Below are 19,455 nucleotides of genomic sequence, written 5' to 3'. Positions count from 1 at the left end.
TATACCAGATAATTTACTGTAACAGCTCTTAACAGTCCACCTTTGTACAACATGCCATAAACCTAGTTTCTTAAATGCAAATATGTTATTATGCTGTTCTTATGCTTGCAATGGCTAGCCAAATAATGCCATGAAATGAATATTAATTAAAAATGAGAACAATAAATGCTTAAAGAGATTTTTCAGTATTTTGTAATCTTCATAAATGCATTGACTGAGCAATGGAAAATATTTGTCTATATGAAAATACTGTCTGTGTGGCTGAATTGTTGATATTTTTAAAAGCATTCATATTTGGCTTTTGAGTTGGTGATTATTTTTTCTCCTGGATTTATTGTTTTAAATACAAACATTTAGAGGATTAGAGAGAGAGCATTTATCAGTCTTCTAAACTTTCTCAGTTTCTCCAGAAATCTTTTGTTCTATTCCATTAAGAGGTACAAGGTAGTGTGCTGTTGAAAAATATAGAAATAGTAGGCTTACTCATTTTGAAAAGAGACTGATGGTGCAAGTTTTCATATCTTAATATGGCCTCAGCTGCAGAGAGACAAAAGATGAGATAGAGAGTGACAGATTTAATTCATTGGTCACAGTATACTTTATACGTTTAAGCCCATCTGGCCACTTGTGTGGAACTTCACTTGGCTGTCTCCATAAAATCTGAAGCAACCCATCTTAACCTTGCACAAATAGGCATGAAATCTATAAACCCAGCAGACACAAAGGGTGCATTAGTGTGAAAAGAATGAGTCTGCCTGGTGAACTTTCAGACTAGACAGTGCACTTAAGTTCATAGAAGATACAGGAACTTGAAATATGAAATAAAATTTCCAATAAGGTAGCAGTCAGAGGAGGTGGTGATTCCCTGGCAAATGGGGTTTTGACCTTGATGTCACAAAAACTGAAATCTGGAATTCTTCACTGGCAGAAGCTGTTATTAATTTAACCATTTCCAATTCAAAAAGGTATTCTTTTCCAGAGGAGATTTGTTACTGCTATGATTTGTTGTGATTCCATCTCCTGTTTATACTGCAGTTTCTTATATTTTATTTAGGCTGTTTTGGAATAATGCAAGACATGTCATCATAAAAAAATAAAAATCTGTTCGCTGCTTACTTCATAGGGAAAAGGTATTGTTTTTTAAGTAAACAGGTTTTCATTTCTTATATAGTTCACATTAATAGAATTAATAACAGCACCTTTCTCCTTAAAACACTAATATCTCATTCTGAATCGGATGTGACTTCCCATAGTAAAAAGCAACTAACTGTTGGATATAGGTGAGAGCAAAAATGAGTATTTCAAAGACTAAGCTGTGGAATGTGTAAAGCAATATCCGCTCTGAGTAGAGGTTTCGAATTCTTGCCCTCACCCCGTGCAGTAATGAAATTTCCAGTAAGCGCTCACTGTAGTGGTGAAAAATCAGGAAAGCTGTATTTTGTCTTTGAGTTGCTTCATTTCAGTTAGAAAGCATTGGTTACTAACTGAATATCCTTACTGCTGTTCCTAGAAGGTTCTTGCAAAAGATCAGTACAGAGAAAGCAGAAAACACTGATTCGTACAGGTGCTTTCTCTATTAAGAAAAAAAAAAAGCAAGTGTGTGGAAAAATAGGTGTTTTTATTTTGAAAAATGGATATTTAAAGATAAACTTTTTGAAAAGGGCTGCTTGTTCAGTAATAATGATACTGCTTGACTATTTTTACCAATTCATAACTCCTTTTTTAGTTATACTTTAGCTTTTTCATCCATGTCAAGAGGGCATACTTTTACTTCTTTGTATCTTTCTACATATTCAGTCTTTTTTAATTGAGGTCGAACTGAGAGACTGCAAAGACTATGATAGACTGTGTAATACAAGATTTAAGTCGTCTGTCAGGAACTGCTGAATCAAAATGTATCCCTCAGTACCAACCTCATGTGAATGTACTTTGAATTTGAAATTCTGTGATTTTCAATTATGAGAGTGGATGTATGGGTAGCTGACTTCTACCCATTGGCAGAGCTCAAAGAACAGACTACACATTTCATACTTGGGCTTTCTTTTACTTGTTGTGTTCTTTGCTGACTTTCTGAATAATTTTCTGAAGCTGGTGTTGCTTTGCTAAAACAAAAATTAAAAAAAAAAGGCAGTCCCCAAATTTGAAATGTATGAGCCTAACTTTCTATTTGTAAGCCTAGCGGCCTGATTTTAGTGGCTTTCGTAAACAAATAAAAGTCAGTGTAGTTGAGGTACCTGTCTTGTAGAGAAAACAACAATTTGTATCTGGACCCGTAGAAAGATTTTGAAGGGCACTCTTAAGGATTTTACCTTGAAAAATTGGACTACAGTTATGCCAGTTCTTGTCATGCTGCCTTTTACAGTTGCTCGTTCAAATTAATTGACTATTCTGGGTGTCTTTTTTTCAGATTCTCATGGAAACCCTGTCTCTTCAGAAGATCAAGTCAGTTTAGCCCAGCAGATTTCTGATGTAGTAAAGCAACCTGCCTTTATTGCTGGAATTGGTGCAGCCTGTTGGATTATCCTTATGGTCTTCAGCATCTGGTTATATCGCCACAGGAAGAAGCGAAATGGACTCACTAGTACTTACGCTGGTATCAGAAAAGGTGCCACATTATATATTGCACTGGTTTGCTGACTATTTACTTTCTCATCAGTCTCTTGTTCTTCTAAGACTGGATGCAGGAATTATCAAGTTACTTCAATACTTTCAGGAAGTGTGCATCTGGAGCCAATGCAGAAAGCAGCAATATTTACGTAACGTGTTAAACCTGAGTTTAAAACATAAACCTTTAGCAAAATACCTAGACTAGCTTTTCATAAAGATACTCCTACAAATGAGAAATGTAAAGGTGGATGTAAGGCTGGGAGCTTCCAGTGTGCCCTTGCCACCTGACACTGTACCATCTGAAAAGGAGCCAAATGAATGGTAGTTCATTGTCCCTCCTGTTCAGTCCTTTGCTTGCTGCTACAAATACTAACAGTGGTGTACATTACAGTAACGCTTTTGGTGCGTGTACTTGAATTTCCTTGTGTTCCGGGGGAATGTGGTGAAGTGGCTGTTTGCAAAAGCATAACAGTCAGTAATACTTTCCGAGCCTTTTTCATAAATGCTGTTGTGAGACCCTTCACTGGGACCTAAATTCTGGGGCTATCACATCTTGCATCTGCATTCAGTTAGAATGGCAGCAGTGGGACTAACTTAAAGCACTCTTCATTTTCATGTTATCAATACCTTTGATATAATCAGATTGTCGGTGGGCAAGCAGTGCTTTACAGTATACTCTGTGACAAACTGAACTGGAATCTCTATCTGGAAGATCCTCAGGAATAAAAACTTAATTTCTCCTGATTAAATAAGCTTTTGTTTAAGTCCTGAAATTAAAGCCGAATTCAATAAGGTACAGTTCATTACATCTAAAAGCAGTGCCTCATAGGCACTCATAGAATGAGAACCATAAATTCTGGAATTAATCAGAAAAGGAGATATCCTGCTTTTGAAGGAATAAAGGGAGAATGTTTGATATTTGGCAATCAAAAGCTAGACCTAGGCTTAAAGGGTGCACGCATCTTAATGTATGAAAGGTGTCATGAGAATACATTCTTAAGTCACTTGAAGAATGAATGTCTGATGGTAATACAGATAGGCAAATGTAACACAAATGTTTTTAAACAGTAGCAGTGTGTTGCTATGAAGAGGAAGCACTGCTAAAAATAGCAATTGAGTGAGTGGAAACATGGAAATAGCATTGCTCAGTATAGGTGTCCTCTGTGCTATTAACGTATCAATGTTCACAGTAGACTTCAGGCACAGAGGCTGTAGCAGAGTTGTAGCCACAGAAGTCGAGGATGAATTTCACCTTTGATTTTGTTCTGCTAGGGTTTCTTAGGTAAGAGAGACCCTGACATGCTGCTGCATTTGCCTGTGCTGTTTTGTTTTACTAATAGCATGCTGCCATACCGCTTTTCTACAGTTCTATCAAACTAACATCACTATGCTTTCAGCAGTACCTATGATTAAGCAAAAGGCATACAATTTGTCCTTAGAAATGGTTACTGTAATGACATCAGCTATTGTTAAAAACAGCTGTGTTTTTCAGTATCTGTAAAAATATCTTTTGAGTTATTTGGTGGGGATTGTAATGAAAATATACAGAGAAGTAGGGTCTGTATCTCCACTATCAAGTATTCTTCAAGAAAAAAAGTGCCATCTTTAGTGAAATACAAATTGCAAAGTAGTTTGCCACTCTGCAGTACATCAAGTCATCTCTGCAAGCCCAAACTTCCTTCAGTTTTGCATTTATTTATTTATTTATTTATTCTTATATTTAGCTTCAGGCCTGACATCTGTTAAAATACTTCACTACTCCCACACATCCATATTGTACTAGCACTCTTACACACTCAGAAGAGATTATTAATAGAAGCTCTGAGAATTAAGTTGTTCTTTCGTGTGGTAGCGATAAAGATTTCATTTAGCTGAACCTCTGTTCATTTGTTCCTCAGTTCCTTAAGAAACTAAAGTAGCTTTAGTACTTGGCTCTCAGAAGAGTAATGAGACAGTACTTTAAGATGTTTTCTTCATGTCCTTGTGATTGCAAATGAATTTTGAGACACTTGATTCTCTTTTGAATAGCTCTGGTTTATATGCACCTTCTATTTTAATGAAAGCTTGTTACTATGGTTCTATATTTTTGAATGTAGCTAAATTAAACATGACTGTGTGAAAAGGCCTAGCTCAAAGAAAATACAATGTCATTCCCAAGATAAAGAGCTGTGCTACAAATGAAGCCTGAAATGGGCAAATGCTCAGAGGTTTTTCTTTTCTTTTTTTTTTTTTTTCTTAGTGTCATATCTCTGGAAATAAATTGGGATGGTAAAAGGAGGGGAAATCTACAGCATATCCTAAATTATAACAAGACACTCTGGACTCCCCTCAAACATCAGAGTTATTGTGCAAATTAGAGTAAGCAGTTGTTCTCCTAGCCAGAACCTTTTCTTTCTGTGCCAGGTTTGCAGATCAAATTCTGTCTCAGGGCTACTTATAGTGAATATTTTATTGTTTCTCTAACATTTGTCTTGGCTGTCATTAGATCGAAAAGGGCAATGTTAGCCTTTCTCTGCCCATCAGCGCTAGAAAAACTATACTGTCTTGCCAACAGGAGGGGGAGCATGTGCTAATAGGAAGAGCAGATGCTAGTGCTCTGTGTTTGGATTAGAGACCCTATTGATCGAAAGAGGATTTATAGTAGCTGTGAGAGTGAAGATTGTTGAGCAGTGTCATAGTTCCTTGTTAACCTTTCCCTGTTAAAGCCAAAGGTTGAAAGGTAGAAAGGTGTTACATCTAGGGAAAGCTTTTACCTTTTTCGTGATTAAGAAAGAAAGATAACTCTGTTTGTCATCTATGAAAACAAAAATTAATTGCTGCAGTAGATTTTAGTGCCTTTATTACAGCGAGAGTTAGTGCCATTCTTCATTCAGAGATAGTAAAACAGCAGTTCTCTTTGTTCCTTTATATGATTATTATTTCCTTACTGAATGCTGAAGTGTACCTATTAGATCAGCGTAATGAGCATTTACTTAGTGAACTGCAGATAAGATTCAATAGGACCTTGATAAGGCTTTGTTAAGGAATTTGTCATTCTGCATTCTAAAATGATTAACAGTATGGGGGATTTGTTTGTGCTAGGATTTTCAGAATAAACTTGAAATACCAAACTGAGGGGTATTTGAAAGGCTAAACCACAGTCCGATCCCCCCAGGAGGACAATACAACATCAGGCTTTTTTTTTTGTAACAGTACCTGCAGAGACAAGCTTCTTTCTGAATCTCAATTTTGATTTTATTTCTATATCAGTGTGACTGAACTACTGGGTTAGTTATATGCATTTGTTTTATGTTCAGCTGTCTGCTAGATTTATACTAATGTGGTATGTTTCCCTTTCTCTCTTCAGCTTAATAACCAATTTGTATTTTGTTTTGATTTTTCAGTCCCGTCTTTTACCTTCACACCAACAGGTATATATTTGCACTTTTCCCCCCTTCTGTGTTACTTTAGCATGTGTTTGTGGTACTGTTTCTCTTTTTCTGACATAACCAGCCCAGCTGTTCTGAGGGTTTTTATAAATGATTTCATTAATGAAAGTTATCATCATTTTGTTCTCTAAATAGTGCATATTTGCTTTGTAGCTGATACTTTATTTCATTTGTGTGTACCATTTTGCAGCATACCATTTGATGCAAGCATGCCATTTTGTAGCATGACCTCGTCAGTTTGTACTGCCTGGGCTCTCTTCTTGCACGTTACGTTGCAATAGTGTGGTCTTCTGCTTCTAGCAATGCAAAAAGTGCTTCTAATGGAGAAGGACTGGCTTAGCAGAGCCCAGATGCTGACTTGCAAGAACCTCAGTGGGATTATAGTTGGTGAAACATTTGCTGCTTTTCTTTCCTCTGAATCTGCATTAATCCAGTGACCTAGGAGTGGTCTGCTTTGGAAGATACAGAAAATCAAAATGTTATAGCAGATAGATTTCTTTGCTTGCTGCCTTAAAGTGTATTTGAACTATGAAATTTTAAAATAATAATCCTGTTCTGCATAAACAGAGGTACATTTGAAATTCAGAGTGGGTTTTAAATCATCTTCTATTTCTTTCTGTTTGGCAAAGTACAAAATATGACATAACCTGAGCCATAACTCACCAAAGTCCGTAACAGCCTTTCCGTTCTGTAGAGCTGACCTTCAGTCCGTCCTACAGGCTCAGTGGCTTCTTCTCTGCAGTAGATACAATTCAAGACATTCAGCACTCAGCAGCATACTGCTTGCTTTACTTTTAGCTATAGCCTATGTGAACAGACTGGTTGTTTCTTCCTCCTTTGTTCTAAATCCCTTATTTTCACAGGAGGTCTAAGAGACTTGTAGGACATGTATATCCACACAGGGTAAAACCACCTACCACCTGCTCTGCACACTTGTGTTAGCAGGGTATATTAGCTCAAATCAGCACTGTACTAATTTGGCCTCTGGGCAGCAGCTGAGTTACACCTTTCCAAGTTGGACCGCAATCTCAGGTCTGTCTGTGTTCATCTACACAGACCCAATCGTAATGAATTAGATTGTCATCCTTGTGCTTTTATATAACATTGAATAGTATTGTGTTGCAAAAGTCTTTCTATTATGTTCAGTGGAGTTGCTTACTGTTTGGCATGAGTCAGAGTGGCCCTTAACGTTTCTGAAGTCCTTTGAGATCCACGGTAGACACTAATTCAAACTGTTATTATTTTGCTGTTACTTGAATTGGCTTAACAGAGGGCTCCTATTGCAATCACAATTGTAGCACACTACTGAAATTCTGCAGAGGTTGGTAGGTTAGCTAACATATTTTCTCAGCTGGGTTCTTAACATTAAAAGAAAATATCAGGGCTCCATAAGATATGTCAAAGCTTCAAAATAAATAGCACTGGGATTTTTAAAGAAGAAATTGGAAAAAACACAAAGTAGGTAAAACATTTAAAGGAAAAAAAATCCTTTTGCAATCCGGGATCCCAGTCATTAGTTCCACTGACTTCAAATGGAACAAGACCCTCTTCTTTAGCATTACCTACAGTAAAAGACTTACCTGTAGCAATGCTTCCTACATTTTAATCCTGTTATTGTAATCTCTGCCAGCATTTATCTCTCTCTTGCAGACTCCCAGTTTGGAGTTCTTCTAAAGAACAGAATTTGGCTGCATTTTTACAACACATTCCTAGTTGGAAAATGTAGAATCTGTCAGCATTTGCAGGGAGGCAATCTCCTTAACCCTTCGCCAGACCCAATGCAAACCTGCAGATTTTACAGCACGGTTTCTTCTTGGATGTTTGCATCCTAAAAGCTAACTTTTCGACCATGATGCTTTCTGTGAAGGAAATGCAATCCATGCCAAAAAATGAATGCATGTGGACATCCACTTTGTTAATGTGTAATGCTTCTGAAATGCTAACAAAGCTATTCCTTCTAATTTAGGAAGTATTCTTTCTGCCAGTCATTTTTTACCAAGATTTATACATTTAAATTTTTAGATAAAAAGCACCATTAATAAATCCATTTGTTAAAAGTTATAAAATGCAAAGCTTCTGTGAACTTGAGTATGCCTGCTCCATGAGTGCAGTAACACTCAGAAGAAACATGCGTTTTTGCAGTAGGTTCAGCTGTAATGAGCCATTGTTTACATTGGAAGTACAGCCTGTTGTAGAATCATGATGTGTCTTACCAAAATAATAAGGTAGAGCAAAGCTGTAACATCTAGCCATTCATGAAATCAATATATGACCTAAATTCTTCTGCAGAGTAACTCCACTGAAGTCAGCAGACTTATGTTATGGATAAGTTCAACCTGATGTATGGCTTCCTGCTTTCTTAAGTGATGTGTGTGTGTGTTTGTGGTTTTCAGAACAGAACTGAAATATAGAGCTTTGTTGGAGCTAAGACTAGCAGTTATCAAGCAGCACAAGTATTATGTATAAACTTACATTTGAAAGAATAACTTGCAGAATAAGACTCGGGAATAATGTATAAACAATGCACGTTTATTGTCTTAGCTAAGATGAAACAAAGGCAAATTTAATACTGCTATTGAAGGAGTCTTTTATGATTTTTAAATTATCTCCTTTTTTATCTTTAACTATTTCAGTAACGTATCAAAGAGGAGGAGAGGCCGTAAGCAGTGGAGGCAGGTAATTAAGTGCTTTATTTTTAAAGCTATAAATCATGTGCAACTACATCTAAGGATGCTAGGAGTACAATTGTCCTTGTAAGTGATAGCAGAATAATCATTTGCAATGATATGTCATTATTTATTAACTCATACGTTTTGGCCATATATTTTTCTGTTTAGAAGCAGGATATATGGTTTGAATTTTTAGGTTGATTTCCGAAGAATGAATCATAATAGTTTCAGCTTTGTTAACCTGTAAAAACTGCATCTCAAAAAAATGAGCAGCAGAGGGAGCACTTTAACTTCAAAATAAAGACCTGGCTTACCAGCTGATTAAGGGAGTAAAAGTAATTAAGTCTTGGCATTTATAAAGATTAAGAAATATAGCTGCTTCACTAATACTACAAAGAAAGAAAACGTTTATTGGAAAAAATTGCCAAAGACATAAATGACTTATAAGGTGACTTTAAAAAAAAAAAACTTGCTGTGTATGCAAAACAGTTAAAACATCACTTGCAGGAGATGGGACACTGAAGGAGAGGGAAACAGGTAGGTTTTAAATGTAAACCCCCCCGCTTTGAGGACCTAGCCCATTGTAGATTGAGGATTTAACTAAAACATGTATCCTGGGTTTACACTTAATGAATGGAAGCGGACAAAACAGTAATTTACATTTCTTGTGTGAAGATAGAGTTTTCTTCAGGAGGAAAAATTAACAGTTTTAGCAAAAAGGCAGGTCAGAGCAGTGTCACTTCAGTAGCACACCTTTTTTTTTAATAGGTCACATTCAAGCATGCATTTTTATAAGCATTTCAGTTAAAGTTTTGGCATAATGCTGAAATAAACTAAAATCTGAGAGAGCAGCTGGGCAATAAATTCCTATATCAATTCCTTTTTCACAAGTGGCATCTCGCGGTTCCTAATTTGCTAGACCATACAAAAAATTGTTAATGCTAAAGATTAGACATAAAATTAAAACATTCCCAGACTACTTGAATGCTGTACAGTTGTGAGGCTACTCTGCTGCTGCCGAACCTGGCGCATTAAGAGAAGCTGCAGATATCTCTGTCTGGCACTGTATGCTGCTGTGTTGTCGTAGCCATAAAACCATGGAGGAAAACCTCTAGAAGAGTTACCATGCGATTTTTGAGTGCACAAATCTGTAAATCACTGGGTTGCTGCCTTCACCCCAGGAGAGTGAGGAAATAAGAGAGAACAGAGATGAACCCTCTCTTTCCCTGACAAGATTGTTAAAAAAGACATGCAGTTAACATCCTTTGTGTTCTTTGTGCCACTATGCTTTCTTGCTCTTCCCATAGCACAGGCTAGACAAAGCACACTCAGACTCAGAGGACAGAAATGAACCCAGAAGTGTCTACATCTTACACAGTCATTTCGGAACTGCTAGAGAAGCAGCATCATTTTTTTACTGTCCTAGTTTTAAGGATCAGTGGCACAATCTAGCAGTGTAATTGAGTTAAGGTGCTCATATCTATGCTGCTTTTTTTTCATTTACATATGTAGCATTTGCAGAATATATGATGTTGTGCTGTATTTTTTAGAATATGAAACATACTTCTGCAATACTAAAAAAGTGTTATTTTTACATATGAAACCTTTATTCTGATTTCCAAACTTTTCACTTCATTAAATTATATTTGCAATGTTTTGGAGAGGCTTAGCATTTTTGCCAAATGCAGTTATGTGAGCATTGTTCAGAATTCAAAATGCCACAGTGATACGTTTCAATATATCCCCACTTCTGCGATGCTGAAAAGTACCCATTTCTTTGGCAATCTCTTTTCTAGACAGGATTTAAGTCATGGTAATTATGGTAGATTGACTCCAGCCAGCAGCCAGGCACTTGCACAGCCACTTGTTCAGTCCATCCCTACCCCAGACCCAGTTCAGTAATTCAAGAATTGAAGCAATTTGCTGCAAAGGTTAAATATTCTTGGAAATTATGATCTCTGATCATCACCAGGCTATGGAGCTGTGATGCAAACATCTCTTGCCTAGCAGTTCCACCTTAATAGCTTCAATTACTGGAGTTTTTGTCTACTTAAATACTTCACACCACACTTCTTACATGACAGCAGGTGTGAATGCAAAGTAAGTTTTAGAAGCAAAGGACCTTTAACTCTCTATCCAAAAGTCCAGTACACAGGCCTTGAAAGTGCAGAAACATTCTGAAAGGCTTTGTCTCCTTTGAATGACTTGACCTATACTTTCATTACAAGAGCAGAGTAGTAGAAAAAAAGCAGAGTATTTCCAATCAGCTGGCCTGCTTTACAGACTGCATAGCTGTACAGTTATTTCAGATTTTCAAAAAATACTTGTTTAGTACATGTGTGTTGACTGGTTTGTTAGCCTGACAGTAAGTCAAGCCTCATCACCTCCTATGTTAAATTGTCAGATGACATATGCAGTACAGAATATATACACAAATATATATAGATTTTTTGAATGTCATTCTAAGACTATGACTTAAGCCTGCGGCTCTGACAGACAACTAACTCCCCCACAACTAACTGGATGCAGTGAGTATTCTCAACTTGCAGTTTAAGAGGATTAGCATATTTTATTTTTGAAGAGTATCACATCTAATATTATGAAGACTAGTTTCTGCACTATTTCAAATGGAAAGCTGCCTGTTAAATCCTGTCATGAAAGAGACTCTGTTCCTTTTTTTTCTAATATGACAGTGGCTAAAATTATCTATTTTTAAAAGTACCTTAGTTATCAAAGGCAATTTTAAGTTGTTAGGGGATGCTACTTATGTGAGACTTTATAACACGTCATTGCATTCTCAGTGTGAAAATTGAAAAGGCACCAAAGATTCTACAGAACATTCATCACAGTGTCTTTCGCACTCAATAGAAAAATTCAGCAACTTGGAAACCAAGGAATGCTATTTTTTTCTGCTGATGGCAGGAATACACTTAATTCCAAATGCAGCCATTATGCAGCATTGATACCTGTATCTTTTTAAAGGTGTTTATTATTCCCAGTTTCTTTAAACTTGCTTAGGAGCTGCTGCTGTTCCACCCACTTAAAGATTTAGGAAGTAGCTTACTCATTAAGAAAGATGTATCACACACTCAGTATGCTTAGTGAGATCCAAATACTCACAAGTGATGGAAGTTTCTTTAATTTACTGATTCCTTTCCATCCACTATAATGGTACTATCTGATGGTAAGGAGAACTTGGCATCACAGATCACAGGGAGTATTCACATCCAAACTTGCCTCTCATTTCTGCATATCTATCTCACTTCCGTGTGTGAATTTTTTGTTTGTTTGACTTGCCAATTTTCCCTTTTGTGCCTTGCTTTGTGAAAGGGCAGAAAAATAAAAACAAAACAAACCCCAAAAAACCCAAAAGTAACAGTTAAAGGTTGCACACCAACATATATGTGCAGTTCAGCAAACTGACCTGATGCTGTTCTCTTGACTGTCAGAATGTCTTACCAAGGAACAGGTTATATAGGAGACTAGAAACCATGAAATAGTTGAATCGAGCTGTATTTTCCAATGCTCCAGCCTTTAAATATGTGATATTTCATCGTGTCAAACCTTTTGAGAGGAATATAATTGCAGTGCGAAAATGCTTTTGTTTAATTTTTGAAATGACCAAGCTTTGTTTTTAAAGGCCAGGACTCCTAAACATCAGTGAACCGGCCACTCAGCCATGGCTAGCAGATACTTGGCCTAACACAGGGAACAATCACAATGACTGCTCCATCAACTGCTGTACCGCTGGCAACGGAAACAGTGATAGCAACCTTACGACATACAGTCGACCAGGTTAGATATGTTTCTACCTTGCTAAGGAATCTTCTTTACAGAGTATATACTTATAATGCCTGAGAGAGAGTGTGCAGGTTTGTTTGGTTGTTTTTTTTTATTTCCAATGAATGTAAACTTAATATAGTTTCTCCTCTGTGTCATGATTGTGCTTTCAGTCCCTTTTGGGATCACTTTTTTCTGTCCCCTTTGGATAGTTGTAGCAAGCTGTAGACTGAAGGAGCCCCTGCAAAAAAAACAAACATCCACAACTCTAGCTGCTTTTTGCTACTAGTGTTTCCCAGCATTTCAGAGAGGGAGTATGATTACCTGTAGTGAAGTTGCACAAGTGCAAAACAGCATTACCTCCTGTGATTAATGTGAAACCAGTCATTATGTGATGGTTGTAATTCATCTCCTGCAATATGCTGTCTGACAGTGACCAATGCCAGGTGCTTCAAAGGAAGGTGAGAGATTTTAACATTGGAGACTTGTATCCTACCCTGCCCAAGGATATCACATCCACAAATACCTATGCAAAAAGATTTCTGATACAGAGATACTTTGCTGTGGCAAGTACAGCCGCACCGAATTCTAGTAGCCAAAAGTTAACAAATTCGGAAAAGGAAAAGAGTGCACTTTTTTTGAGGGTTGTGAACTGTTGTAACATCCTGTCATGGGATGCAATGGGTTCTTTCTCAATTTAGCTTTTATATGAAGCTTGGCTGTGTTGCAAAGTGATTCCTTCCTTCCAAGTAGAAATTATGAGCTTGAGGGTCAGACAGGATGCTCATAGTGGTCTCTTCTGTCCTGAAAAATCTGGCAAATATTCTTAATTATGTCAGCATGGACTTGGCTTATGCTCTGAAGCAGCAGAGTTGGATATCTCCTCTATAGCTGTGAATATGCTAAGTGTGCATTTTTAATTTCTTTTAAGTATAGCACCATCTTCCAAGTGTACAGAATGGGAACAGACTGTTCTAAAAGTAGATGCTATAAAGCAATTTAACAGAATAAATCTTCTGTTATATAGGTAAACCAGCTTTGTTTAAGTTCTTTGTATGAGGAATTCTAATGCATCTATGTAAAAAGTCTACCCACTGCATGTATGGTAGTGATTACATTGCCCTACACATAAATTAGTTGTAGCTGAAAATGGAAGGAGGTAAAAAAATGTAAGTGACTCTGCAAGGATATTGTAGCAAAGCATGAGGTATTAGGAGTGAAGAATATTCTGAATATGTAATTGCCCAATATTTTACAATAGACTTGGAAGGGAGAAAAGACTAGCATGGTTTTGGTAGGTGAAAGAAAAAGCAGAAACAAAAACATTTAAAAGGTAGAAATCAAGAAGTTGAAGACTGTAAAGCAATAAATAACAGCTCACATAAGAAAGAAAAATATATCAAACAGTATAACACTCAAAAAATACAAGCTAGAGGGCATGAAATGTGCAATGATAAGTTGTATATGGCATGTTCTGATACTGTTCCTTAATCACTGAAAATGTGGATGTGGAAAATGTTTTCTTCCTCATGTAGTATTTTATTTCTCTGTTTCCAGGATATATTTCTCAAAAATATGTATGTATTAGGATTATTTTTGAAATTACATATCGTCTCTATTTAGTAGTTATTTCATTTAGCATAATGGTCAAATCCGGAATTCTATACTTAGTTTTACTTGGCACATTCTCCAGTAAATTAATTGTGGCCACAGGTAATGGACTTCAGGTTTTCAATCAAACTCATTAGCATAAGTACCACATCTTTTAAAAGATGAAAACTATATTCCTGGTGATTGTTATGTAATTATTGATGCATTAATCAGCTGGCAAATGAGAATATTTGTTTAATGATCACTGAATGCTGGTTTCACTACGCCTTCTAACTGCCGACCCACCAACTGTGTTGCTCCATTCAGTATTCTTCCAGTGGACTGGATATGGAGAAGAAATAAAGTGTGTGGAGCTGCTGTCACACAGAGGCAAGAGAATGTGGAAAGGCAGGCACACTGGTTCACCCAGCAGTGGACAGAGCATCAGTACAGTACATGTCTAATTTACTCTGTGCAATGAGTGATGATCTCATGATGCAATAACTATTAAAAGAACAAATTTGTGCTGTCTATGTGGTATATATTTAGCATACAGGACAATGGTATTACTGTGGTGTTACTTATTTTGCAATATCCAAAGCAACTAAAAATTAGCAAAAAATCCCAATTGCTTTCCTATTTTTTTGTTTCAAACCAAAATATAAGATTGTACAAGGAAACGATAATCAAATAAAGACTTGCTACTGGGTACTGAGTTACCTTTCACGTTGTACTGTTTCTCTTTAATTTTGTTATGTGTAATAATTTTCAGTCTGTTTTATAAAAATCTGTTGTATCTTTGTTTCTTATCACAAGTACAAAAAAGTCTAAATGCTATTCATATGACATAAGATGACTGTGATGTTTAGTTATTCCCACTTCTACGTTTTGGTTGATTTTTACTTTCAATGCAAATTATTTTAATCACAGTTATTTATTGGCTATCTATGCTGCTTTGAGAATAATGTATAAAATGTGAATGTTTATATGGCCACTGTAGAAAAAGCCCAGCAAGGTAAGTTATTGCAGATACAGTTCAGAAGGTCTGAATCTACAGTGGATCAAAACAGTGAAGCAGTAGCTTATAAGGTAAATAATATTCTGTATTTAGTTAATGACAGTATCTCTGCTTTGTGCAAGCAAGCCATAGTTATGCACTAAAATTTTTTTAAAGGGAATTTCATTGAAAGTATAGTGTAAGCGAACAGAATGACCTTTTCTTTTTTCTTTCCTCTGTGGTTAGCCGATTGTATAGCAAATTACAACAATCAGCTGGACAACAAGCAAACAAACCTGATGTTGCCTGAGTCAACTGTATATGGTGACGTGGACCTCAGCAACAAAATCAATGAGATGAAAACCTTCAATAGTCCAAATCTAAAGGACGGAAGATTTGTCAGCCAGCCTGGGCAGCCCACTCCTTATGCCACCACTCAGCTCATCCAGTCAAATATCAGCAATAATGTTAACAATGGCAGCGGGGATACGAATGAGAAACACTGGAAACCCTCTGTTCAGCAAAAGCAAGAGGTTGCACCCATACAGTACAACATTATGGAGCAAAACAAATTAAACAAAGGTGAAGAGCTTTTAGCTTGTTTCTCCTCTTTAGGCATCAGAGGAGTTTTGACCTTCTGGTGCTGAGAGTCTAAAGCTTTCAGGTTCAGCAATTACAGACTTCTGTGGTGCTTTTAGACTTCTCCCTCTTTAGATTTAGAAATCCACAGTTAGCAGTGTCAGAAAGTTAATTAGCACCACAATAACCTTCAGATATTGAATTTATTATAAAAATAACAAGCTGTACCTTTAGAAAAGAGTTAAATAAAATAAATTTCCTATGGATTTGAGATTAATTTAAATTTAATGGTAGTTAAGGGATTGGTTAGGACAGAGGCCAGATATTTTATTCATAAGCCAGATGCATGGTAGTCACATTATACTCTACCTTAAATTTTAAATAGGTCAACCCACTCTTCCCAGTCGTGGATGGAGACTAATTAAATCTACATGTTCATGTAAACGAATGAAATTTTGCATATCAAACTCTGTAAAATAGTATTGTGTTGTACACTGGGGACGCAAATGGAGTGATCCAATTCATTTTAGTCTTGTTCCTAGCAAGCCTTCAATTCACATATTGAGAGGCAATGCTACTGCACACAGTTTTGGAAACTAAATTCCTTGTTACCCTGACTGAAGTCTGTGGATCCAGAAGCTAAAAATAAATTGATTTCAGTGTTAACGGGAAAAATCAGAATGTACTTATGTGGCCTTGAGGGCATGTTTCTTTAATATAATGTGTGGGAGTTGGAAGAAATAGGTATGTGATTTCTTGCTAGTTCTCCAGGCTACCATGCAACCTCTTTTAATAACCTGATTTGCAAAACAGTATCCCTAGGAACTGGACTCATTCTAACTTGGAACTTTTTGCATGGATTGTTCTAACTCAAGTGATCGCATAATGATAAGTTACCCAGTAAAAAGATACGTTTCATTACAGGAATGTTGGTTTCTCTACTGGACCCATCTACTCACAGAGGAGTTCAAAGGGCAATATAAAATGTGGCACCTTCCCTTGACATAAATATGTCAAAAGAAAATTCAATTTTTGTGGCTCCTTACTGGAGGGTGAAAGCTGTATTTTTTTGTAATTATGTTTTCTTTCATGAACTGTGTATTACATATCTGTTCTGGAATTAAAACATGTTTGATTTTTATGCCCTGGAAGATACTGCATCTTTCAAACTGTGTATATTACAGCTGCATATTCTCTAGCATATTGTAGTGTGGAAAGGCCCCCTTAAAGCATTGTCTGCTGACAGTCATATATACATATTTCAGAGTGTTGATTTACTGTTTATCCTCTGTGTAAACATATGTGGTATGTAGGGCTTCAGCGTGGTCTCTGGAATGCAACCAGACTGAGAAACTATTACAGAATACACTCTGGTGTGGAATTTATCATTTTGCTCTTTTTCCCATGCTTACATTATCACAAACATTTCTGCAGCAGATGGGGACTGGATTCTTAGTTTTGTTTATTTTTGTTTTGATTTGCTCTTTTATGAGTCAATATTCTGATCTTGGTTTTCTCATTTCCTAAGTCAAAGCCATCTTGCTGATGATTATACCTATAGCTTTTGTAATGGGAAATAACCATTTTGATAAGTTACATGCTGTGCTTCATTGTCACTACTTTATGTCCAGTGGTTCTGTTTATGATGCAGTTTTATTTGCTCTATGAAGAGTAACTCAGCTCCTTTCTGTTCTCTGTAAATTATAATTCCTTTTTTTGGCATGAGATGACTGTTCTGTCAGATGAGTATTTTACTTCTGATAAAGTTTTACAGATCTGGGTGCCAAATCTAGATTTAAAAGTATCATACGTCTATCAAGTGCTTTGGAACTGGAGACGGAAGTTAACAGCCACTAGCAAAAAAAAGCCCTGCCTGTAGCTAGAACCTGCATGATCCAATGTAAATATAAATCTTCTTGGAGCCAGCAGGCAGCAAACAAAGACCTCTCCTGCTGTAAACCAAATTCAGTGGAGCTGCATTGTTGCACCAGCGGGTCATTCGGCCCTTGTAATACAAGGCTGACTCTTATGTGGGTTTGTCACGTTTGAAATACAAAAAGTAGCTACCACAGTCAATTGGCTGCCCTGCATGCGTAAATTAAGCAGAGACTGTAGAAAATCAATCAAGGTGACAGTCTATTCGTATGCAAAATGCTCACACAGGTCGTATATATGTCCGCTGGGACTTAATCGTGGCAGAGGAATTCCGACAACCCTGTGCATAGGATTTCATTTTACTTCATTTTTGCCATGAAGCTACTAAGTTCCCATGATTTACCTTAAACTTTTAATTAGAGACAACATTAAAATAAAACATGATTATAGAATGATTTTCCATTCAAAATATTATTTTATTTCTTCCTTGCTACTTTCAGGAGACCTTACTTAGTGTTATAAAGCACGTTTATAAAAGTAGATATGTTTCTGAAGGGTAGCATTAACCATACTGTTAAACTTGCAGATTACCGGGTAAATGACAACATTGCTCCAACTATTCCATACAACCAGTCATACGACCAGAATACAGGTGGATCCTACAACAGCTCAGACAGAGGCAGTAGTACCTCTGGTAAGTATCTACATTGTTTTCAAAACCTTAACGTTTTTGGTACGTAGCTGTAGTTAGAACTAGTTACTAGATTTACAGAAAGGATGATGGGGAGGAACCTACTGACAAGAATACAGCACAGAGTTGTTAAACAGCATAAAAACTGGCCAATAGGTGCCTGTATTTCTGTTGCATGCTCATAATTGCTTTGTGCCATCTAAATGTCAAGTAAGTAATTGATTGTCTAAAACTGTGAGAGTCTTGAAATCAATGTTGGATTTCCTACTGTTAATGCCCTACTAGTTAATAATTTGGCCTCCAGATAGGCAAGTCATAGAATTTCCTCTTCAGCTGTCAGAAAAAAAGAGGATTCTAATTTACATATTACTTTCCTGGTACTTTTGTATATTATTTACTGGTAATGACTTCTTTTACATCTCTTGGGTCTACTCACCCAAGACAACCTTATTCATGAACAGGCTCAAGATACTTGAACATTTGAGTGATGCCTAACAGAGCTGCCATAAGACATTTTTCATTTTTTTAATTAAACCCATGCATTTTATTGAGTAAAAAAGCATTCGTGCATACATACAATTTTTATGGATTTCGGTGGCTATATGTCAAAACTATTCTTGTACATCATTCAAATGTAGACAGTAGATAATTAAAGTTAAATTTTGTTTCTCATTGGCATCTGTGCAAAATCTAAAAGTCCTCTGTAAAGATCTTGAAACAAGGTGGCTTTTTGTGCTGTGGAATGCTGATCAAGGCACTGAAATTGTACTCTGTGCTTTGGAGCCACAAAACATAGTTTAGTATGGTTTGAAGGCCAGGGATTTTCTTTTCACCTTTTGTTCTGCTGTTGCCTCTGATAGCCCAGTTGCCTTAATCCTTACCTGTGCTTCATCTTAACCAATTGTGAATGGGACACAGCAGGGACATAAACATGTAGGTGAGCCTGCTGTGCCTTTGGGTGACCTGAATTCTTGGTGGCTGGGGTGAGATAAGCACAGCTTGTGATTCTCCCAGCTGCTCAGAGATGTTCTGGGAGCCAGCCTTTTGCCCGTTCCCAGGTCTACAACATCAGGATGTGGTGCTGAGCCTGTGCTCAGTGACATTAAGACCTGAAATTCAGTGTGAAACATCTCATGGGTATGAACCCAAGCATATTAAAAATACGAAGGTGGTATTCTCCATGCTGACACCTATTACGGTTATTCATAATGCTAATAAATTATAGTCCGATACCAAAGA

General features: G+C 36.8%; 1 protein-coding gene across 1 annotated transcript in view; it reads left to right on the top strand.

Annotated features, from left to right (window-relative positions):
* ROBO1 (roundabout, axon guidance receptor, homolog 1 (Drosophila)) overlaps positions 1–19,455 on the top strand; it is a gene marked incomplete at its 5' end in the record, with an annotated part of 51,553 nt that overhangs the window by 12,709 nt on the left and 19,389 nt on the right. Inside the window, 6 exons of the mRNA XM_010186936.1 lie at positions 2,408–2,605; positions 5,991–6,017; positions 8,669–8,711; positions 12,345–12,499; positions 15,318–15,653; positions 18,112–18,219. Of these exons, the coding sequence (XP_010185238.1) occupies positions 2,408–2,605; positions 5,991–6,017; positions 8,669–8,711; positions 12,345–12,499; positions 15,318–15,653; positions 18,112–18,219 (867 nt within the window). The remainder of the gene's footprint in view (positions 1–2,407; positions 2,606–5,990; positions 6,018–8,668; positions 8,712–12,344; positions 12,500–15,317; positions 15,654–18,111; positions 18,220–19,455) is intronic.

The sequence above is a fragment of the Mesitornis unicolor genome, unplaced genomic scaffold (genome assembly GCF_000695765.1).
Source record: "Mesitornis unicolor isolate BGI_N332 unplaced genomic scaffold, ASM69576v1 scaffold21576, whole genome shotgun sequence".
Lineage (NCBI taxonomy): Eukaryota > Metazoa > Chordata > Aves > Mesitornithiformes > Mesitornithidae > Mesitornis > Mesitornis unicolor.
The sequence above is the reverse complement of the archived record's forward strand: the minus strand, read 5'-3'. Positions and strand labels throughout refer to the sequence as shown.